The sequence below is a fragment of the Atractosteus spatula genome, chromosome 26 (assembly GCF_055471065.1).
Source record: "Atractosteus spatula isolate fAtrSpa1 chromosome 26, fAtrSpa1.hap1, whole genome shotgun sequence".
Taxonomy (NCBI): domain Eukaryota; kingdom Metazoa; phylum Chordata; class Actinopteri; order Semionotiformes; family Lepisosteidae; genus Atractosteus; species Atractosteus spatula.
Genome location: NC_142731.1, coordinates 2,288,285 through 2,311,869, shown reverse-complemented (window position 1 = coordinate 2,311,869; position 23,585 = coordinate 2,288,285). Strand labels below are relative to the sequence as shown.

General features: G+C 39.4%; 2 protein-coding genes across 3 annotated transcripts; one reads left to right on the top strand and one right to left on the bottom strand.

Moving 5' to 3' along the window:
- Window positions 1–8,624: 8,624 nt before the first annotated feature.
- On the bottom strand, window positions 8,625–16,820 carry dcakd (dephospho-CoA kinase domain containing). 2 transcript variants are annotated; one of them, XM_088906138.1, is made up of 5 exons: window positions 16,745–16,820; window positions 14,452–14,564; window positions 12,833–13,036; window positions 10,541–10,628; window positions 8,625–9,863 (listed from the first exon to the last, which is right to left on the bottom strand). In XM_088906138.1, exons 2-5 carry the CDS (start codon window positions 14,561–14,563, stop codon window positions 9,578–9,580), a joined length of 690 nt encoding a protein of 229 aa, XP_088762264.1. In that variant the 5' UTR covers window position 14,564; window positions 16,745–16,820; the 3' UTR covers window positions 8,625–9,577. The 2 variants fall into 2 exon arrangements, with proteins under 2 accessions (XP_088762264.1, XP_088762263.1); XM_088906137.1 differs by lacking the exon at window positions 16,745–16,820 and having other exon boundaries at window positions 14,452–14,831.
- ccdc43 (coiled-coil domain containing 43) lies at window positions 16,751–23,045 on the top strand. The gene is made up of 5 exons (XM_088906139.1): window positions 16,751–17,037; window positions 18,229–18,322; window positions 19,430–19,562; window positions 20,449–20,504; window positions 20,863–23,045. The coding sequence occupies exons 1-5, from the start codon at window positions 16,816–16,818 to the stop codon at window positions 21,048–21,050; spliced, it is 693 nt and encodes a 230-aa protein (XP_088762265.1). The 5' UTR covers window positions 16,751–16,815; the 3' UTR covers window positions 21,051–23,045.
- The last annotated feature ends 540 nt before the right edge of the window (window positions 23,046–23,585 follow it).

Genomic DNA, 23,585 nt, shown 5'->3' with positions numbered 1-23,585 from the left:
TAATCCTGGCTCCCTGGTATTTGGAATTGACAAAGCAGTTAGAAAATGGAATGGATAGTCTCAGTGTACCTGCAAAGGCATACAATACACCATGTGTTTATTTCCTTTATAGTTCTTAGTGAATCCCTATTGTAGACATGCAATGATATCTTGGGTGTTACCGTTTGCACCGTTTGCTTCACAGCTGTAGGGATTCCAGATCAGAGTAACTTCTATGTTGAGTCTGCATGGTCTCTTGTGTTTCCATGCATTTCTGCTGGTGGCTCCAGTTTCTTCCCACCTTCCAAAGACATGCTGTATAATCTAATGGATACTTTCAAACTATGTACTTGCGTGTGTGTATGATCTGTGTTGGTGTAGCATCTTATCCAGAGTACTCCTGCCTTGCAGTCAGTGCATCAGACATGGGCTCCTAGTTGCTATGACCCTTGCCAACAATAAATAGCTTTCTGATAATGGATGGATGAATCTCAATTGCTTGGAAATCCATTGAGAGCACAGTACATATTGATACCTGTGTGACACTAATATTTTTCCACTTGCCTACTTCACATAACAACCTCAAGGAATTTTTTAGCAACCGGTTTTGATGGGACTCATCACTTAGCTGGTCACACAGGGCCTTGATGCATCCACATTGAGTGTGATTATTCACAGTTCATCTCACATTAGACTTTAATGCTCCCACTAGATCACGGCCGTTAGCTGGCGCAAGCAATTTATCAACTGGGCAGCCCAAGAAAGGAGAGGAAAGACATCGCAGAGATACTATTCTCATAGAGGGAGGGAAATGAAGGTACACCATATGTTCTAGATTTATGTCAGAAAATGAAATTCAACATTTTTTCCATTTGACCTTTTAAAGCTGAGGCTGAGGTAAGGAAGGGGTAAATGATTAATGCATGGGGCAACATTTCATTCCTCTCTGGTTTGTCAAAATTCATCAGCCACCACCACCTCCCTTTTAGTCCCTGCCTCCCCCCCCCCCCCCCCCCCCCCGCTAACCTGGCCTGTGTTTTAATCTCCCCTCTCAGGCCTGCTTGAAATATTATCCCTGAAATGAGATTCGTGACCCTGAATACAAAGTGCAAGAAATCAGTTGCTGAAGGGCCAGCAATGGAGGTGATTCACTCTTGGAAGGCACGTCTGTGGGTGGGAAACAGAGCCACATGAATCTTTCCCTCAGTGACAAGGCTAAATATTTGCCCTGCCTGCCCGAATGTCTAGACTGCTGGAGGCGGTGCAGGTAGCATTGAGCCGAGGTGGTCACAGGTTAGACGGTGGGATGATTCTGATGCCAGAAAAGTTTTGCTTTGGTGTGCAGAGGGCAGGCTGTGATGGTGCAACAGATAAGATAGAGCAAGACGTTGCAGGATGACAAGCAAGGAGTTCCCTTAACCAAAATGAGGAATACAAGGAGCATCACAATCACACACCATCCTGCAAAAAAGAAAAAACATTAAAATTTACGGCTCTTTTAAGTCTTGTACTGTCCTTGTATTGTTACCCATTGTTTTGCATTTGTCTTGTAAAGCATGATGAGGTGCATGCTTAAAGGAATCTTGCTGTATAACAAATAATGATTTAACTGAAAAAAACAGAGAACTGATCTCTATATTGCAGATAAAGAGATGCCCCCTCCACCACCTCTAAAGACCCTTGAAGGACTGTGGCACTCCAGGAGTCTTATTGCCAAACAGCTGTTTAACACAAGAAGATAATGTTACAGATGCACCCCAGGAGTGTGTGTCTGTCAGTGAGACAAACATTGTCAAAGCAATACCTGAAGTGCTTTGAAAGGCCAAAGAGGCTTATCTCTGGTATTAGAGAGCTGTCATCTTGGAGGTTTTACAGAATTGAAAAGCCTTCCAATTAAGTCAATAACAGATTTAATATACTATAAATCATGACGGGTTTTTTCACTCCAGTAGAAAAGATGCTATGGATCTCCAAGACCAGGAGTGAGGATTACTGCCTCTCCTGGGGTAGTGTTTTCCAGCTGAAGAGCGACTTATCAGGTTTAACCTTTCTGACAAGGACCGTTTCAGAAGGAAAACTCCTCTAAATAAGGGGACCTTTCCCTTTAACAACTCAAATTGACTGCTGTTAAAGCTTTCCTATGGCTCGCTCAAGCTCCTGTCACTTTGAAGGAGCTACTGAGGGACTGGCGGCAAAGAGGATGCTGCAGATATGAGCCCAAGGCTTTCTGTGTCGAGATGAGGAGGGGTGGTGGTGAGTGTACCGGGGGGGATGGGGGGCCAACAGACTCAGCTAGTCAATGCCCACCCCCTCACAGCCTCCTGGCCTCAGTCACTTCTCATCAATCTGCAGCCTTTGATAAAAATAGGATTTTAAACTCACAGCTATGGCACTTTAAGGGGATTGGATCTGAGGGGCTGGTCCAAGCCCCTTGTCCCTGAGAGAACAAGGAGACGGTACTAGTGTGCCCCTCTCTCACACACACACACACAATTCAAATGGACTAAAGTAATTCCAAGACATTAAAGAATAACAAGATGAACTCAAAATCTTACAAACTTTATCTTGTTCTCATAGCTGAAAACCTAATATAAGAAAGATCCCCAAATCAAGGCTTCTTTTGCAACTGTCAAAATAATATGAACGTCTTGAAGTTCTAGACCCCAGACTGTCAATGTTGTATTTTCCATTCTCCTAGAATTAAGGTGTGGTCCTTTTTTTACTGAAGTCATTTGTGGAATTGATGTACAGTAGTTTACCAAGCAAAATGAAGCCCCTCACTTAAAAAGTAATTCTTATCTACGGTTAGTTACCCTGCCCCTGGTCAGTGAGATAGGACATAGTTGTCATATTAACCTTAACCACATGACAGGCCATAAAGCTAATAATTCCACAGACCACATGGCTCTTAAAATGCCATTGAATGTTACACTGAGTCTCTAAATAACCATCTTAAATGTGTCCCAAGAAAGGGGAGAAAAGAAGATGATTCTTCTAGCAATATAGCACTCTGCGTATTTTATTGCTATCACTAGCACACTTATGACTAAAAGGATAGAACTAAAGCCTAAATTTCAGCAGATGATTGCTGGTATTTTTGTGTTAAATTGCGAGACCTGGTTATCAATTTCGCCCTGTTCATTGTGCAACTGGGATGTGTACAGTACTGCCATTGATCACTTTATACTTAATTGTTGAGAGTGAATGACCTTGAAACCAGATGCTTCTTTCGTTGCTTTAAGCCTTTGTGAATATCCAGCACAAATTAAAATAAACATACCCTATAAAAAAGCAAGGAGGTGAGATTACATTTATTACCAAAATCATTAAGGCACATTTACAGAATTTAATATTCCTTTGTTAAAACAAATGCATTGGAAGTTTTGTTTCATTAAATTTTTAATAAAATATTATTGTTAAAAATGTATAAACCCCCCCGTTCACACTAATTCCATGTGCTCCTAATATAAAGTTGTGTGCTGAGAATCTCGAGGTGAGCTTTATTTTTTCCATTTTCTCAATGATGGTACTATGTATTCTATTTACCTGTCACTGTGACAGATAGAGGTTAGAAACATTACATTGCCATACATTAGAAGTTAGTCCTGTAAAACCTACAACACCTGCTGTGTACATAAATAGTTTTTAAGCCTTGCTGGAGCTGATTGTGTGGAAGTGACAAAGGTTATTGCAAAAGAAAATGGAAATGTTACAAAGGGCTTACAATGTAATTCTGAAAAATTGCATCATTGTCACACATGGAGATCATTCAGCCCAATAAAACCTAACAGCATTTTGTTGCTTTAGTTATCTTGTACAGCTGAAGTCTCTTGTAAATAAATGATGCACCATCTTTGAAGCCCCATACCTTATCCCACCCTCTGGAAGTCTGACAAATCGCACATTTTGTACAGGTATCACAATCAGTATATAACATGTACTTCTCCAGGGATAAGAACACAAATTAACAGCTAAATAACTCAACACAAAAATAACCATTCTCCTCTCTGGATGTGACAGCCAATTTGAATAATTGCATTTGGTGCAGAATTTGGAGAAGAAATGGTGAGACAGTTTTTCTTTTTAAAAAAGGGAAAAAATCCTGTATTGCTTTGTCCTGATTTCAGAACATTTTAAAACCACTTCTTCCAATCCCGGCAAGTAATGGATGAGACTGACCCTATCAATCCATCACAATGCACACACAAATACAGGTAAACACCACTCACACTATGTTCAATTTTCCTTCCAGTTTGTCTTTGCACTGTGGTAAGAAAGCACCCCGAAGAAACCCAAACAAACTTCATACAGATAGTCCAGCAGGTCCAGAATCGAACCCAGGGCCTCAGCACTGTGCGGCAACAATGCTAAATACTGGATGTCCTGTGCTGCCCATAAAGCATACATCTCTGAGCTTCATATTTATATTTTATGAATCACCTGGTTTGTTTCCTTTTAAAAAGTTTACAAGAAGGATAATCAATTACATATTTATTCTGAAGAGCTGATGTTTCCTATCTCACAAGGAACAGCAATGACATTTTGAATTCTGGACCTCAACTCAGACTGCTGTACCAGAAGGCAGCTATACCTCCCAGAGATAACTCTGACTGGAGCTCTGCACCATGTCCTGCAGCTAAAGCACAACTTCACACTTCATTACTGTGCTAACTCTATCTCTAACACGCCTACACAAGTGTGAAACAGTATTCCACCAGAATGAAGGAGCTCCTTTACAAATTAGTCAAGTAAGGCACTCAGCACAACTATTCAAGTAAGAGCTGACCAATGTGCATATTTCCTAATGTGTACTGGCAGCTCCTGACTCCAGGAAAAAGGACACACTTCTGACACCAAAGACTTAAAGCAAAGATACTGCATAAGTAGTGTTTTATTTAATTCATTGGTTCCTTGTATATAAGGGTTGGTTCTTATAGCTCTTAGGTTTGCTTCTGGACAGGGGTGCTCTGGTTTTCTCCCACTTTCCAAAGACTTGGTATCTAGGTTAATTGGCCTGGTTTCTAAATCATCCATGTGTGCTTCAGTGCGTGTGTACAGTGCAATGAACTACTGTCCTGCCCAAGGTGAAGTCTGTATTTTTCTCTGTGTGCTTCTGGGGTAGGCTGCAGGTTACCATGACCCTTTACAAGAATAAGCGGCTTTTTATAACGGATGGAAGGATGGTCTTCTGGGTGCAGGATCCAGGCTGTTGGCTTTTTAGCTACTCAGCGGCCACAGAGGTCATGAGGGGGTCATGCAGGGATCGTGTTCAATGTTGAGCTTCACCTCTGGCCCTCTGGGAATCCATTTCATGTACTGTGCATGTCTGCGCTCAAGGACACCTGGAGATGAAAAATACTGTTTGCCAGCATTTTTTCTTGTTTTTTTGCAAGTTCATCATTAGTGTCTGTTTTGACACTTTTGTTTGCTTGTCATTATTCCAAATGCCCCCTCAGAAGCACAAATGCCAGATTCTATCATGTTTCATCCAGTTTAATGTGCAGAAAGGGGATTTCTCATTGTATAATTGCTCATCTGGAACTTCAGACACGCAATTTGATAACAAAACATGCTTGTCTTCCTCCAGGAGACAGGAGAACTCACTTATAAAAGCAATATACCACGGTATGCAAACTTTGATTGGGGAAAAACAAAACGTGTAAGCTTTCATCAGGCATTTCCAATTGATTACTTGTTAATTAGCAGAAAAAATATCACATAAATCATAAATATGCTGTACATACTGTATATTTTTACACCTCTTATTAACCCTATTGACTCTATTTGATTTCCTGGACATTGAGGAGTTAAATGGACAAAGCATGATTAAGACAACAGTTCAAATACATTAAATAAATTACCAAACGTTTTCCTGAACTTAAATGAAAATCTTTAGGATCATACGTGATCCGACCAGTGATGGCCACTGGAAGGCAGGTTGTTAATGCTGTTTGCTGTTAATTCTGCTCTAAGGCATGCAGATATTTTATTTACATATCAAACGACAAGTTACAAACAGGTAGGCATGTCACAGAAGTGCACACACACTTCCCTTACAGTGCACGGCTTGTAGCAATTTAATAAAAATAATGTGGGGATTCCAAGTAAGGTTATAAAACAAAAAAACATCCAGATAATATTTACAATTAATTACATTAATATGATTCAGATTAAGACACTGACAGATCTGGGTACAAGTGACCTAACAATACAACTTAATCAAATACTTTTTTTCACATTTGTACAAAGATAATGGTGTTTTTTTACCTTCTTAACATTGAAAACAAGTCAGTTCAAGGCTGAAATGTTGGCACTAGGTAATTATTTGTCTATTGCTAGTAAAGGACAATATATGTTTGCAATGTTGGAGGGCTGATCCTTGGATTTTGTCTACAATACAGTTCTGTCTCAGTGTCTCCACCTGAGTGCATTATTGCAACTCCTGAACTTGTTTGAGGGTAACTACATAATTACTCTTCCCCACACTGAGACTTCTGATGCCTTAGTCATAAGTACAATTTTTAGTACATTCATTTTAATTGGAAAATATCTTATAACACATCTTCTAAGATACTGTTAACTGTGTTATCAAGAATGACAGGAAACTATTTCATATAAATCAATTTAAATATCATATGTATTACATTATGTGGTAAAGGTTTAAATTTCAGAATTCTTGAATACTTCTGATAAATAATTCAGTCATTTCTCTGATTGCTTGCCTTGTGAGAAAATGACTTTAACCCAGAGATGAGATATTGCCAAAACAAGGTGTGCTGGACTGGTATCCTAGTGTTGAAAAATGGATTATTGTTTTCAGATTTTTATTCTAACCCTACAAGAAAGTACCAGCGATGGACAATGATCCGTGCCGATGGTAATCCCCGTTTTCTTAACCTTGCTTGCTGGTGAAAGAAACAGACCACATTAGAGGCTCCAGCCTAGTGCGCACTCACTGTCGGGCACTAGAGCGCTTAGATGTGAAAACAAGTAGAATTCAGTAGCTCCAAATAATTACACAATTCTTGTCTTTCTCTAATTCCATAACGTTCAATTGCTTTGTGCTCTGCTCTTGTCTGTGTAAAATATGCTTTCAGACTTTTACATTTTTATGCCTCCAATGACAGCATCCAGCTTGAAACACTCTGGTATAAGGGGTCCTCATGCAGTACAAAGTCCCTGATTCCTTTCCCTGCTTTGCAAACATAGCACTCACTCAGTTGCACCTGCCCATTTTATAGTGAATGCTACCCATTGAACAGGAAGAAATACACAAGGGTCGGAGATTATAAAGGGCACTAAACACGTCAAACTCAAGTATCCACTCGCACACTGTACACCTCGTCTGTCCTGGTGCCTGATAAGGTTTTTCATCTTCTTACGCCTTTCTCATGTGTTGGTGGTGAATGTGTTAGGCTATAAAGTGGTTCTGTACAACAGTGTGTGAAAGACTTTTATCTACATCGGTCATAGTCCCAAAAGTTAGGAATGACCCACTCTGGATTGCACAAACGAAATAACAAAGCAGCTCAAATTAAAAACAGCCAGCTGCGACAAGGACAGCTCAGCACAAGTTTTTAATGTTGTCTTTAAGTGGAATTAAAAGTCTGTTTCTAAGAAGAAAAATAATCCTTTTCTTTATTCTGCTTTTTGTTGATTTCTCTCGAAGCTGAATTAAAATACAAGTCTCGCACATCATTATACAGCTCTATACAATATATGATATATAGTTTAAAGTATACAGCTGAGACCAAATGAAGTTATAATTCTTCACTGTAAGTAATTAGTAAGACCTTATTCAAGAATAGAAACGCTCAAAGGCAGGACAAAGCCAACTGTGTACAATAAAACACAGGATAGTAGAGGCAAGTGGAAACTCAAAACAGAATTTAACTTAAGATTGTGAACAAGTAGTGTGTCTTTATACAATACAAAAGATTAGTGGGTCTGGAAAGTTATCCAGTTGACTGTATTCTGAGATGATTAAAAAATATTTTAAGTGTTTATAATTACCAGTGTTTTAAAATCACTTTCATTTCCTGATTGGTACTAACATTCTCCCAGAAATAAGATAACCTTTCATATATTTGCAGAGCTTAATTGAGAGAAGGAAACCTAACAGCCTTTGACTCTCATTAACTGAACAAACCAAATTGGTTAATGCAGTCTGGGACAGTAATGAACATATTTATGAGTTCTCTTGTAAAAATATAGGTTTAAAACAGATATTTTTAAGTCTATTTAAGCTGCGCTTTAAATAATCCAGCTGCTATTTGATCTTCACTTCCAAAAACCAGGCTTTGAGGTGAATTCACTGTGCTATCCAACTAACAGACACAAAAAGCCTCTCCGTTTTTCCTTGTTTTTTTACAGATATGGAATATGTACAGCCAGTATCAAGTATGATATGTTTTAAGAAAATTACATCACATCAAACAAACGGTATTAGTTTAGAAAAAATAAATAAGCCTCCTTTGAGGCAATGTTTCCAAACATGTCCTGTCTCGAAGTGTCCGGTTTGTAGTCCCTTTCCCAGACTGAAAGGTATTGTGGTGCTTTGAGAAACCACCAAACTGGCGCTTTGGAATATCATGATACTGCTTAGAAATATACTGCCAACACTGACCAGACAGAGACATTAAAAAAGAAATTGAGAATTCCAAAATATTTATTCATATAAAGAAGGAAAGTGTTAAAAATAGAATAGTCCAATTTCCAAAACATTTGTGACAGTAAAGAGCAACATAAAACATCAACCCAAATGGCAATGCTGACCTCTAATGGAGATTTTAAATCACTACAGATAAAACAACATGTAGGATAAAACACAATGTCCAACTGAACCACTTTACCACAGGTGTACCACTTCAGTACAGGAGGGCTGGAATCCAGCAGGTATTTATCTTCTAAAGAAAAGATCTTAAATTGAACACGTTAAGCCAATAATTAAATAACTGGACTGAGACTGGTTTGTAAAGATACCAACCAGATCAGTCTGTGCAACATCCTTTGACATCATTTTCTGCTGCGTATCTTTTTAGCTAGAACCTGACAGTGCATTTAAAAAGTGCCCCTGTGCATTAAAGAAAAACTTCAGCTTTTTTAGAGTATTAGTCTAACTTTTCTCATAGCATGCAAAAACCTAAAATCCCTTTTCCCCATGGCTGAAGTTGGAAATGATTCACAGTTTAATCAAATTCAGACCGGTCCCACAAAACTTCTGCATTGCTTTGAAGCTCTGACAGACATAAAAGACATCAACTGAATTATATGGAGGTTTTTCCAATACGTTGGCCAGTCCTTTCATCCTGGTGTCCTTAAAAGAGTATCTACTGTATACTTCACAGAAACGTTTGAAATTTAGCCTTTGTAGAATTCTATACAAAACTGTCCAGTACAGATTAAAAAAAGCAGATCAAGAACTGAAATCTGCAAACTGTCATTAAAATATTAAAACTATAATAAGAGATTAAAAAAATGACAGTACTGTAGGTGCAATTAAATTTGCAGTGTTTCTTTCCCACTACAGTTCATAACCCGTGTTGACACAGAACTGTGATGAAAAGCCTTTTACCCACAATCCCATCCAGCTCCTTTGTTAAGAGAGGAGCTGCTTCAGGCTGAACAAGAGGAGGCCTCCAATACCGGTCGCTGTGGCAATCGCAAGGGCCCTGACCAACAAGAAGTCCATGGAGTCCTCCAGCTGAGCGTGAAGCCGCAGAACCTGCCTGTGGGTATCCTCCCGGCTACCTGAGTTATCCACCACGTGACTGGCCAGTCCCCGCTTCTCGTTCAGAGGCATCTGGGAGGCGATGCGCATCTGGGCCTGCTCCTGCGTGAGCCTGTCCCTCTGCATCAGGCGAGACAACTGGGTGGCCGGGTCACTGTGGAAGGAAAGATGTCATAGATGGACTATTAACTGTGTGTCAGCTCATACGTGCCTGAAAAGGTCAAGCCTGAGAAGCTGCAAGATTACGAAATATGGGACTCGTCACTTTAACTACCTGAAAAAATACAGCATTCACAGTATTATGGTTAAAAAGTAATTCATGTAAGCAGCAGAAAACGTCTATTAAATTATATAGTATTGATATTAATAATATGTGTAGTAGTATTATTCTACTACTACTAATAATAATAATAATACTATTCTACTATAGCTTTATGTAGCTATTGTGCTGCAGTAGCTCTAAGACATTCTAAAAACTTCAGGTTTGGAGGAGTTTGCTGGGTAGCCATCACTCCAAGTGAAGCTTAAAAGGGTGAAAGTTGCAGTGAATAAAACTGAAGACCTTCTCTACTCCTGTGTCCTGTCCTGTGTCATCGCATCAGTATGTCACCATAACATAATGATAATGCTTTTACTAAATAAATATTGGGAAAGATATCCAACCATTCCTAAATCTCAGTATCCACATTCGTACATGGAAGCCAGGCAGAAGGACAGATCAGCAGACCGGGGGTTTGTGAAGAAACACATGAGGATCACAACTCAAATGCAGACAGACTTGCTGCTACACCAGCTCTGCCCAGTGCCTGGCGAGAGCTGCGGGCTACCCACCAGTACACCACCACCGTGTGCTTCAGGAAGCGGGTGAGCCGGCGCATCTCGAAGAGCAGGGGCACATCCAGGATGACATAGCGGTACCCTGGCGGAGAGGAAGAGGAGTCAGGCGGTGGGATACACTGCCACGCTCTGCATGCCTTTGGGAACGTGCAAGGCTGGTGCCTACTCAAGAACCGACAGCTCCCTTATTGTGGCCAATTAAACTCTGGCAATACGTATATAATTACTGTAAGAGAATCAGGGGTATTCTCTGTTTGGTACAGCATTCATTACATGTCAAAACATTCAACTCAAACACCAATATACACCAAATAAAAGAACACTTAAAACACAAAAGGCGACCTCGTAAAGAAGCAAGGGGGCAACTACAACTTGAATTCTACAGATCAGCTTTTTTTTCCATAATGCAGGCTCCTCATCTCAAGTTGCTTCTTTGTTCTTCAGTTAAAAAGGAGCACAAAAAATCTCATTTTGTGCCAAGGATGAAAATACTCAATGTTGTGTAGCAGACTCTTCGGTGGCACCAGATATTCGTATTTATCAGGTATAAAAGGTGGCCATTAGCCCATATAGATTGTTTGGTAGTTATTAAGTGATTATTTTGATAACATCATCCACCTGTTTCTTGAAAGTTATTGGCTTCAACAACATGACTTTCCCTTGGAGGAAAGACGTACCTCCTGTTCTTGGTTTTAAGTGAACGTCCATGCATAAGCTCACATTATGGCAAAAAAGCCAACAGCTGAATGACAGTTGTCGACACCATGTTAAATAAAACGAAAAATAAATCACAAAATAAAAACTTATTTTTCAGTACCTTTACAAACTAAAAGCACATTTAGAACAGATTAGGTTTCATCCCTACCTCACATCGAGCATTGTGATCTGCATATGCTCAATGCTAAATTGTTTTTTCATGACTGCAATCCCTGAGTACATGTGTGTTCTAAATACTGATTTTCTGTCTACAAACACTGTTTCCTGCACCGTGAAAGGAAATACACCATACATGACACACCATGCTGCTAAATTTGTGAAACTTTCATTTTATTCTTGTATATGCAATGAACAACATTGAGCAACAAGCAACTGCTACCTTTCACGTTGTATAACGGTGACTGCAAAGACAATCAATAATGAACAGTACAGTCGTAAACTATGCACACAAAAAAAGCTGTGCGTGTGGGTGCAAAGTAACTGAATTGATGTCTCAGGGGCATCTCCAACAAGTACTGAGCTTGAAGTATAAGAATTGACAATGTGGATCAAATTCGGATTTAATTCTGGTCATTGTAATTTTAAGCATTTGGGCAAATTCCAGACTCGATGTCCCTGCATTTGATGCTTTAACATAAACACACAAAAAAAGTTTTAAATGAGAGAAGACAATTCCTCAAATCTTGGTTGCTTGGTTACAAGAAATGAATGGACCAAAGTAGCTCATTCAGTCATTTTTTGAAAGATCCAATGAATTGATCTACCACAGCATCACTGGGCAGACTCCCACCATTCTTCATGTAAGGACATGTTTCCTACTTTCAGGAACTGGAGCCGAGTTGTGTTTGCTAAAAGCACTTTCACTTTTCTGAAATTATGGACTGAATGCAGAAAACATTTTAAAATAAACAAGAAAATATCCTATTACATCTTAAGAAAAAGTCTTAATAGACTAGTAGATTTTATTATTAGACTAATAAAGTTTCAAGAAAATAGTGAAGTGCTCCTCTGGACAGAGTCCAGCCAGAGGAGTGTGAATCCTCTCGCTGAGCTCAGAGGGATGGGGAGTGCGCACAGGGCTGGTAAAGCTAGTGCAATCCAATATCATAGTTAGGAATGCGTAAACCCAGTAATTCACCAAACAACAGTGCTGAAGGAAGTCCTAAAGAGCAGCTTGTCCAAGCTGTGTTCAGAGCACATAAGGCAACAATCGGGTCAAAAGCACCAGGAGAAAAATATCCGAAAACAGAACATTCAGAGCTGGGAGATCCAACACTCTGGAATACAAACCCTGAGACTCGAGAGGAATGAACTCGATGAGTGAGCGTCTAATAGGGCCGAGGTAGCATGATGATTAAATTGGTAGCGGGTGGTTTTGATAATCTACCACTTTTTGTCCATATGGCTTCAGTTTCAGACCATGTTCTGACGTGGCCAGTGACCGCAGAGATGAGGGCTGGAGAGCAGGCATTCTCAAAGGGTATTACACCAGGAATGTGAGGACTTGATTTCAAGCCAGGTGGAGGCAGTAATGTTTTCAGATGTTAAAACAGCAGGAAGAGCTCTCACCTCTCAAGAAATACCCCACAATCTGTTTCAGCATGACCTTCTGGATCTCAGGGTGGGTGAGGGAGTTGAGCAGCCTGCGTTTCTCTGGGTGGGAGAAGATTATGTGGCCCAGTTTTTCACGGTCGATCTCCCCATTCTCCAGCAGGATCTCAGAGCCAAAGTGCTGCACTATCCTCCGGTAGGCTGGGCTGTGGAGCTGCACCACTAGTGCCGACAGGACACCAGTAAGACGATGGCACAACATCTCACAAGACACACTGCACATTACACACTGCCCCTTATCCAAGAGAGTACAGTAGGGTCCTGACAGCTGAACATTCAACATTGACTTGGGTCAGACTTGGTTATATGAGAATTTGTCTCTTTGTAACGGATCTCTGTTTCGAACCCTCAAAAATGTCGAGACCCTGCTGTAATTCACATTATCAGGAAAAAACTGATGGTGCATGCTGATTTAGTGGCACTAAAAGAATGCCTGCTGTGTTCCACTCTAGAAAATAGTGAACTTCAGCATTCAGTGTTTAGTAGGGACAGGATATTACCCTGAAACTTTTTAGGAGCCTTGGTAAAATAAGCAATAAAAATTGGACAGCATGAAAAGTCTGGAGTTAAAATATCTGCACATTATGAGCAATTAGTTCCCACTAGTGTCTTCTATTATTTATAACAACTTTGAGACTTATTTAATGTTATACCTCAGTTAACAATACAGCTGTTTTCAGTACACTGTTAATAACACTAAAAATACTGCAAGAGTAAGCCTTAGTGACTTATTTGAGAAGTAAAGCAACAGACTGTGAAACAGGTCCGCTGGCACTGACAGTCCACTGACCTCAGCCTTGTGAACTGCTGTGTCATAAAATTGTCAGGAGAGAAAAACATTGAAAATTACCACAGTGGGTCTTTGGTGTGGGGTAGAACTTGTTAACATGTGCTCACTGGTCCACTTGACTAACCTCTGTGGCTTGATTTAAGAAGACAGTGGAAAGCTAAACTAAATAAAATTGTATCTGTGATTTGATAGAATGTACTAAAGCAATAAGATGATCTGTGGTTTAAGACTATGCTTTTTATGCTAATGTAAGTATGAAATAGGTTGGTTTGCTTGAAAACCAACTAAGTGTAAATGAGACACACCTGGCTTAATTAGATAGTTGGCATTCAGCATGAGTGAGATTCCACATGAGGAAAAGAGCAAATCGGATGGGCTCTGTGTGTAACTGGCCACGCCCACGGATTAGATTAGCTGATGTACAACAGCAGGCAGGAGTGAAAGTGGAACTAGTCTGTCTAAACTCCTGTAGGAAAGAAAGAGAGTGAGTGCTCAGAAGTGAATACAGAGTCTAGCGAGCACAGGGGAGGTCCTATGGGCTCCAGTGCTTTAATACCAACAGACAGGCCTGCAGTCTCTGTGGTAGAGAGGGGTTGGATACGTAAGGGAGCAAAGGAGTTGAAAAGAATCCAATTAGGGAAAGATGATTAGTGAAAGAAAGATACACGGTGATTTGTAGCTCAAATAGCATCACCAAATATGAAGTTTTTGTGAGTAAGCATGTCCTGTGACTCAGATCACTGAAACCAAAGTTACATCCCCAGTGAGGGCTGTGTTTCCAGAGTACCTTGTCTGGCCACCACATCAGCGTCAATGACTGGGCAGCCGAGCTCCTTTAGGGCAGAGGACACAGTGCTCTTCCCCGAGGCGATCCCTCCGGTCAGCCCCACCAGGAACATCCTGCACAGACAGACGGGGTACAGACACAAGCCAGACAACGGCAGGAAACACATCCACTTTAGGCACTTGATTCGGGTGTGTAATATCCTGAAAGGCACCGAGCAAGCATTCTCGGCAGACTCCTTCAAGCTCAGCCACGACACAAGACCCAAGGTCACACGTAGGAAATACATTTAGGGCCATTGAAGCCTGAAAACCTTTTGATTAATTTATTGCGATTTCACTTTGAGCTGCATGAGTACCAAGAACACACAGAAGTGGAAGGAAATTAAATTTTGAGTACATTTTTAATGAATGCACTGGAAAAAAAATACCTATTTTATAAAAACAATTAACAAATGAGCTCCTGCAGGATCTTTGATGAGCCAGAAATGCAGCATTTCAAGCTGTTGTATAGATAGTCTTTTAGACATAAGAATATAAAACAGGAAATCTTCTATTACACAGGATCAGAACTGGGAATTTTGGTATTAAAAACATACTTGTGTGCAGCCTTACAAAACCAGATAAAAGGAAACATATGCAGAGTCCATGAGTCCATAAAATATTAAATACACACTAAAATGTAAGACTTTTTCCGCTGTTTATTTTTTCTAATTAACACTCAATGAGCTGAAGGTCTTGGGATCACTTCACAGTTCCATAGTGTTCACAGTTACATCTGTATGTTCATATTTACATCCCATTTTAAGATTCATTTCAGAATAAAGGCAAATGGGCAACTGCAATACTACCACAAAGCAATATATATACTTATCTATGAAGATAATATCTATATTAAAATATTATTTCATTGAATCGAGATGTAAATAACTGTCTCAGAGACAGGAAGTCCACACTTGTATCTGTAACTCTATGTACCCTATTTTCTCAAATACGTATTTTCTCAAAGCTCATTTCCAGGCTGAATCAGTTGGCTCTGGCTGATATATTTGTGAAATACGAAATTTTAAAGGACAATAAAGATACAAAGAGATGTCAGATATAATTACTTTAAGGGTCCCTCAGACGCTTTTGGTAAAATACTGTACGTATGTTACAGTATATGAAAAAAGTTTTCTTGAAGTGCTTCAGAAGCAGTATTGTCTCCAAATGTTCACGTTACTGTCCCGCATCTTTTATTTTTACGTTAATATCTGTTATTTTATTTTAATTTCAATTTAATTTTATTTTGAAATACACACATATATGTTCTGTATTTTTAATGCAGTGACGTAGTATTTCCTCTAGGAGGCGCGCATACAGACCAACTCTAAACTCCTGCGCAGTGCAGGATAAAGAGGGTTTATTGAAAGTGCTTTCATTTAAAACTGCATTGTTGTTTTAGTGGGGCAAAATACTTTTTTTTATTTAGTTCTGTTGTTAATACATCTGAACGGCGCTACCTTCCTACCAAAGCATTTTGCTCACAGCCGTGATCCGATTATGTAAAGGCGAAAGTCTCGAACCACGTCGCTAATCCACACGACATGTGATAGTATCCCTGATACACAACACACTTTTCGGCACATATATGCAATTAAGGTACTAATGTGTGGATATCGATTATGCGACTGTGGACAGAGAGAAGATTTCTGTTTGCAGCAATCAAATAAACAGTACCGGTTTTTCACCTGTGAGAACGGCAAGGTGAACTACTGTACCCCTTGTTCATTTTAACACAACAGCTCCGAGCCACAAGAGTGTTGTGTAACTTGTAGCTTCGCTGTCACGTACTCCACCAGATGACAGGACACGAGGACGAAAATAAACAAGTATTTTAGAAGGGACACTTCAACGAGTTCGTTACAAATCACAACGATACAGAAGAAACTTTCGGGAAAGTCTGTACCAGTACTGTACTCGGAACCCACAGGATTTCTAGTACTTTCAACAAATCCCATGTAAATCTGCAAGGGAAAGATGTTAATATTTGTCCTTGGTAATGCATTACTCCTCCCCACATAGGATGCAACATGAAACAGAAGTGATTCATGTCCAAAAGAATGTATTTGGAAAATCTGTAAATCAGAACACATTTTAATGAAAGCCCAGCAAGGTTAGCTCAGTCTGGAGAGCTGCAAATGAGTTGACGACGGAAGCTTTAACAAACAGTTCGCTGTTTTTTTTCCCCCTATTTCCATGGCAGCGGATGGGGAGCAATAAGACGGGTCTGCACGTAAAACGTGTATGGTACTTACTTTCGGGCTTGGGGAAGGTTTCTTCTAGAGCGGTCCTCTGGTTGTGCTCTTCCCCGGAAATTATTCAGGCAATGCGTAAGGGCTGCCCGAGCAGTGTCCCAGGACCCCGCAGAGCCAAGATGGCTGCGCCCCAAAGAGCTGCCGGGGAGTTCGAGAGCTGGCTGGGGAGTCGGTTGGACACGTTAGAAGTGGATCGCGATGTTTATGGCGTGTACATCCTCGGGGTGCTGCAGGAAGAAGAGAGCGAAGAGGAGAAGATGGATGCTCTCCGGGGCATTCTCTCCGCGTTTCTGGTGAGCTCTTGCCCGGGTGTCTCGACTTGGTCGCGGCATGGGTCGCATTCCTTAGCTCCTCTGCTGCCAGACACTCTCGGTGAGGGTTAGGGTTTTATCTTTTATGTGGCAAGTAGTTCATCTTTTTTTTTAATTTAAATAAGATCTTGCCCAAGATAAATGAGGTCATTTGTACTAAATCTAGGGTTTGATTTTTTTTTCAACCATACTATCGCAACTTCTGCTCCGAGAGCCGCTGAAGAAATTGCCATGCTTCTTTTATTGCTTCGTGGTTGCGCACGTTAAACGGAATTCACATTTGGCATAATCAAATTTGCCTTCAGTTGAGCTGTGCAGAGCTGATATCGCACGAACGCACGCTTCAGTTTATGCTGACTGCATTCCCTGTTGAGTGAAATAGAACTACAATAGAATATCATCTCTTGTTTTCACAAACGGAACTGTATGCTCCACCTGTGGTAGCAGCAACCCGTTGACGTGGTGAACAAGATGGTTTATGAATATTCCAGAGTATATTTGTTATTGTCGTGTCATCAGACAAGTTTTGGACGAGACGTGTTTGTTTTCACGGCCTGAAACAGTCCAGTGTTGGTGTTAAACAGTTCAGGTCATTAAAGGTCTTGGCTCAGTCACATTTCGTTCGATGCTATCATTGATTTATGTGTTAGGCCTTGCTATCTATATTTAGATAAAAACAAGCTGCCTTCCTCCTCTGCCTATTACCCTCGCCTTTCCGGCGCTGGTGAGTCAGTTCTGCGATCTGTGCTATAGTTAGACTATCTGAACACCCATACCTATGGAGTGATGTTAGTGTACAAACTAGCAGCGTCCGTTATGTAGGATCTTTCTGATACAAAACTAGTCTTTGGGGGTCACGTTTTTATTTTGCTTTGGGTATGTCCACAAACTAGGTGTGAGTCTATGTTGCTAATGAACTAGAAAAGGTTAATTACAAGTTGAAAGGTAAAAAAAAAGAACTAGTTGTTTGTTCTTATCCACTCTATAAAGAATTATAGCACAGATCATGTTAGAGCATTGAGAAGAAGGGAGTTATTTGTGCTCTTCAAATTGGATCTAAAATCTTTATTTCTGTTAAGTGAATCACATGCAATTCTTGAATTTCTTTCCCGAAATGGGAATATGTTGTATAATGCATTTCTTTATTAATGTCCAGTTCTTCCTTTTCTGTAGGAAGAAGATGCGTTAGAAAATGTGTGCCGAGAAATCGTTAAACACTGGACAGAGAGCAGCGCGCTGTCAGCAGCCGAGAACAAATCTTCAGATGGTATTGGTCGTTCCAGTGTACTGTGCCAGAGTCATTGAATACCTTTTTTCTCTCAACAAGATCTGAAATGTTTATGAATCGGTTCATTCAGGCAGTGTCCCTCTTTTTCTCTGTTGTTCCTGGACAATTCCACCTTGTTCTGTTTGTAAAACAGTACTAATGTGCCTTCAGCCGAAACCTGTCATATGACGGCTTTGAAGACGTTTGGGTAGGGAGCTGCCTCAGCATGCATAGGCTGCAAAGGAACAGGTAGAGGGTATTTCCATGCTGAACGGTAAAGAAAAGAAACGCAATGTTTTGGCTGTGGAGCCTTCTTCAGGTGTCATATGACAGCTCTGCATTCTAAAAAGTTAAATTCTTTGCATGTGCACGTCTTTAAATATTTACCGAATCTGTCTCTACAGTTCTGGCTTCAGGAGCCAACAAAAAGAAACAAAATAACACCTCTCACCCCCAGAAATGAGAAATTAAAGATTACTTGGTTAGGCAAGGTAATAGTAATTGCTTAGCACTCCTAGTGTGAAGTTCTGTCCGCTGATAGGGCACCTATTCCACTGCTCATCAGCATAATGTCCTTCAAATTCTGTCTCCGTACCCTTTTATTAAATTCTCATTTTTAATTGTGAATAGTAGCATAAGCAAAAACCAAATTGAAAAATGCAAAGGGTTGCAGACTTGTCTTTTTTTTCCATCAAGCTATCTAGTACTTAATACTGTTTTTTGCTCCATAAAATATTAAGTTGGTGTTACTGTACTTGTGATTTGCAGGTGCATTGCCTGCAAGATATATATGAACCACATGGAAGGAATGTCTAAATAATTAGTTTAATTATGTAACCCAGAGCAAGATCCATAAAATGCTGCTCTAATTCATTAAAACTAAATAATTGTTTACATTTATATTGGGGACTGTAATAACTAAGAAAATAGAAGGGAAATGCAGAATACATTCAGCTTTACGGACTTTTGCATTTCATGCTAGTGGAGCTGTCAATCACCCGATGGAGCCAGGCACTGCTTAAGCCATCGGGCACAACTGCAGTCCCAGGCTGCCACTGGAGGGTATGTGTTACAGGTCAGTTTTAATCATCCATGCCTTTTCTGCAGAGCTGCAAGCGATTGCCGACATGATTGAGAAACAGGCACAGATCGTGGTCAAGCAGAGAGAAGTGTCAGAAGAGGAGAAGAAAAGGAAGCAGGCTCTTCTCGCCCAGTACAGCAACATCACAGACGATGAGGAATATCCTTTAGCCCCACATGATAGCATTTTTCTATGCTGGCCTGTGAATCCAGAGCTTCTCAGCTTTGTCTTCGTGTGTTTCCCGACTTGCATTCCAACAGGAACTGAAAACAAAGGTGCAAAGACAGGAGCCTCTGCAGTAGCTGTGTGTTCAGATTGGGCTCTTGCTCAGAGCTCTTACAGTGGAGCAAAATGATACAGACTTGCAGCTTAGAACTGAAAAGTGAAGTGTTCAGTTTTGGCCCTTTTGGAAAGTATCTATATAAGAGCACGAGAAGTTACAAACGCGATGAGGCCATTCAGCCCATCGAGTTAATAGTTAATTGATCCCAAGATCTCATCCAGCTGATATTTTAGGGGAAACAAGGTACCGGCTTCAACATCATGAGTTTCTTTCATACATTCACAACGCTTTCGATAAAGAAAGTGCCTCTTGTTCTCTGTGCTAAGTGCTCATCCTTGTGTCCTCTGGTTGGTGTTTCACCCCTCCCATCTGACAGCTGTGTACAGTCCAAGTGTGTCTATCAACACATCAAGACTGCCATTTGTTAGATGATTTTCTTTTATTTCGTCAGAATAAATCTGATGATCATTATATTGTAATTTCCAGTATTTGTGTTGTGAAGTCTACTCAGGTCAATCATTTCAAATCCAGCAATGTTATACCTGAAGAATGAAACCACAGTTCATTTAAAACTCTGCTTTATGGTTCTAGGTCTGTCTCACGCTTTGAGTTAACGAAGTACATTCTTCCATTTCATGTCTTAGGCTGTGAATTGTTCATTTTCACCATTTAAAAAAAATTCAGAGGTTGGATCTGTACTTTAAAATGTAAAATGCATCAGAATGTATGAAATCCTTCCATTAGTTTCTTTAACACTACCACTGAAGCTGCAGAAGAGGAGGAGACTGGAGCAGCTTCCACTTTTGACAGCAACAAGTGTATCCTTTTCAGCTTTCATGTCTGAAAGTCTTCACGCGGATTTACCACAGTATTGATTTCAGGAGCAGTGCCTCTGAAGGGAATGATTAGGATGTACGTAGGAAAATGAGGTTAGGAAACTCTGTGCCTCGAGTGTCAAAAGGCTTTCATTTGAAAGACAACCCAGAGAGACTTTCATGTCTCTTGCATAGATGTACAAGAAGCTAAATGCAGAAGATACTGCAGGCCACTAGTTTCAATGACTAGTCCAGTAAGTTGACGATGTCTTTATTAGGCACAGACTGGTGTGATAATACTGCAGTTAAAGACAAATGACCTGGCAGAGGAAGAGTAAGCATTCCTTAACAAAAGATTCAGCCCTGTTTAAGAACACCAACCTGGCAGACGTAATGAATGCAAAGAAGCAGGAGAGGGAAAAAGCCAGGGAAGACTCCCAGAAGAAGAGAGAGCAGGACAAGGTGCAGAGGGAGAAGGATAAACTTGCCAAGCAGGAGAGGAAGGAGAAGGAAAAGAAGCGGACACAGAAAGGAGAACGGAAGAGATAAGAATCTGGCTTTTGGATTTGATCCTGAATACAACGGCACATTTTCTTTCAGGACGCAGCTGAGCTTTTAACTCCTTGGATTTGTGTTTCATTCAACCAAAAAAAACAATCCTGACCAATTGCATTTGCCTTCAGAGCTTAGGCTTTTTCGCCTGTTTTCATTTTCCCATTGGAGTTAGTAGTAAGCAAAAAAAACTTTGATTGTTTGAAATCTTTTAGGAAAAAAAGCAGAAATACACAAAAGCCTTAAAACATGCCAACAGATATTTATTTAGGACAGCCAGTGACCCCATAAAAGAAATTAGTTGGAAATCTGAAAAGGCTCTCTGTGCATTTGGTTAAAGTGGTTTTGCAATAAAAACATTGTGGTTTGTATGTTGAATATTTAGATAATGGAAAGTTGTTTTTCCTCACCACTTTGAAAACTCAAATGATTGGAAGTGAAATGGAAAAGAGTTTTTTCCCAGAAAGTTAGTTTTTAAAAACTCAGGTGAACTGGGGAGAACTGAACAGGTCAAAGACAACACAGGGGAGTTAATACAGGTGATAAAGTGGAATAAGTTTAATTAATGCTGCTTTATTTTGCTTACATTTCAGTCAGTCTATGGGTAAGGAATAATGCACGTCTGAATTAGTACTTTTACAGTAGGTCTCGAAAGTGATCAATATTTATGTCATCAAGTCATGCTAAGTTTTCAGTTGATTTCTTTAAATTGTTAAAAAGGATAGGTTTTAGAATACCCTCAGATCAAATACTGTTACATTTTCCATGGTTTCTCTCAGTAGATTGCCATATAAAGTTGGGATGTTTGATATCCAGGCTCAAATAAATGATTGGCTGAAATATTCAAATTACAGATATCACCTGCATATCTTCTGGCTACTGAATATCTGCAAGGTCTCCAAATCAGCTGCTGTAATTACAACACATTTGTGTTGTACTGTAAATACTTTAGATAATTTCTGCAAGCTTTTTTTATTCACTATGCCAAAATTTGACTGAAAAGGAATTTCATACACCCAAAGAAAGATTTATCCCACCTGGAAGAGAAGAGTTTTTTGTTCAGAAATCTTGCATTTTTACAGAAGCGAAGTGTACATTTACTGCTGTAATTGATAGGAAACACCTTATGATTTTGCAACAATATATTAAATTGGGACACATAAGGTTTTGGTTTAAACTTTTTTAAAATAAAGATGTAAGTACTGGGAAGCTTTTGGTCTGTTCATATAATAGCTTAAGTATTATTATAGTCATCATTTAAGCACTAACCAAGGACAAAATCAATTTAAAGGTTCACGAATGAAGAAATAGCTGCACATCAGACATTAATTTATTGTAAAACATCCATTATAATGCCATTTTATATTTTTAGTAAAAAATGTATAAAGTATTTTACTTAGCATATTATCTAAATCTAACATTTTTGTAATGAAAATAGAGGGAGAGGTGTCAAGTTTTTTACTATCAGTAGCTAGTAACAAGGGTCGTAGGTTTGACTAGAAGTTAGTTTCAGCATTTTTTGATTTAAGCAATTCTAGAACAATTAAAGTCTCTGTAAACCTCAGTTATACATATAGAAAATCACTGAATTGCAGACATCCCTAGTGAATGCTAACAATTTAAATAGACAAGACTATTGACCTTGAGGGGCATTTTTGCTTTTAAATGTTTATATGGCTTTTGAATTTAAGAAGTCTGTTCTGCACTTCCATCAAAATATACACAATTCCTCAACTCTACTACCTCTGTTGCAAAGGTTTCCACATGTAAGACACCACAAATAATTTGCAAATGTCCAGATTTACCAGGTTTCATGAATTATAAGTTATGAAGCAGAAGAGATATAAAATAGCCAGTCCTCAACAGCAAATTAGAATGTTCTTTTACGTAATGAATTTAACAGACTGATTTTCAAGGGTTTAATTCCAATGCAAACATATTTGCTTCCTGTGTTGTGACAGTTTTATGTTCAATAAAGGCAGCAAGAAACAATGTAGATGTGCAATAGAAGTTTTCTTTGAAAACTACTCTGTTTATTTGGAAATGGTAGTATCCTGTTAATAAAACAGCACATGATCAAATCAGAAACATGTTATTTACATTGTTTTACCTAAGGTTTAACTTACTGTGGCATCATTATCACCTTATATTTTGTCTCCAGAAGTAATCATACCTTTGATGATCTGTAAAATTGATGAATGAATGTAGCAGTTCTGGGCCAAAATTACACCGCAAGCACAAGTAACCCTATTCATATGGAAGTCAATTTAGTTTCAAATTAATGTTATTTTCTTTTTATGTTGAAGTCAGATTGATATGAAATTGCTCTTTACTAAGAGAGTTATGCTATTAATTTATTCAGTGCACATTTTAATGGACTTTTTCAACACATTTTCAAATAGGTATTACACTACAGTTGAGAATGTTCTGTCTGCTACTGTATTTAGGGACCTAATCCAAGTACCATGTAACTTTTTTTTTTTAATTTACTGATTTCATTTGTTTCTGGATAGTCATTAAATAAGACCAGGA

Coding starts and splice junctions, on each gene's coding strand:
- dcakd (XM_088906137.1), bottom strand. CDS start 14,737: ATGTATTTCCTACGTGTGACCTTGGGTCTTGTGTCGTGGCTGAGCTTG. Junction 13,037..14,451: donor TGATGTGGTGGCCAGACAAG/GTACTCTGGAAA, acceptor TGTCGGCACTAG/TGGTGCAGCTCCACAGCCCA. Junction 9,864..10,540: donor CACACGGTGGTGGTGTACTG/GTGGGTAGCCCG, acceptor TTCCTTCCACAG/TGACCCGGCCACCCAGTTGT.
- ccdc43 (XM_088906139.1), top strand. CDS start 16,816: ATGCGTAAGGGCTGCCCGAGCAGTGTCCCAGGACCCCGCAGAGCCAAG. Junction 17,038..18,228: donor GCATTCTCTCCGCGTTTCTG/GTGAGCTCTTGC, acceptor CCTTTTCTGTAG/GAAGAAGATGCGTTAGAAAA. Junction 18,323..19,429: donor CGAGAACAAATCTTCAGATG/GTATTGGTCGTT, acceptor CCTTTTCTGCAG/AGCTGCAAGCGATTGCCGAC.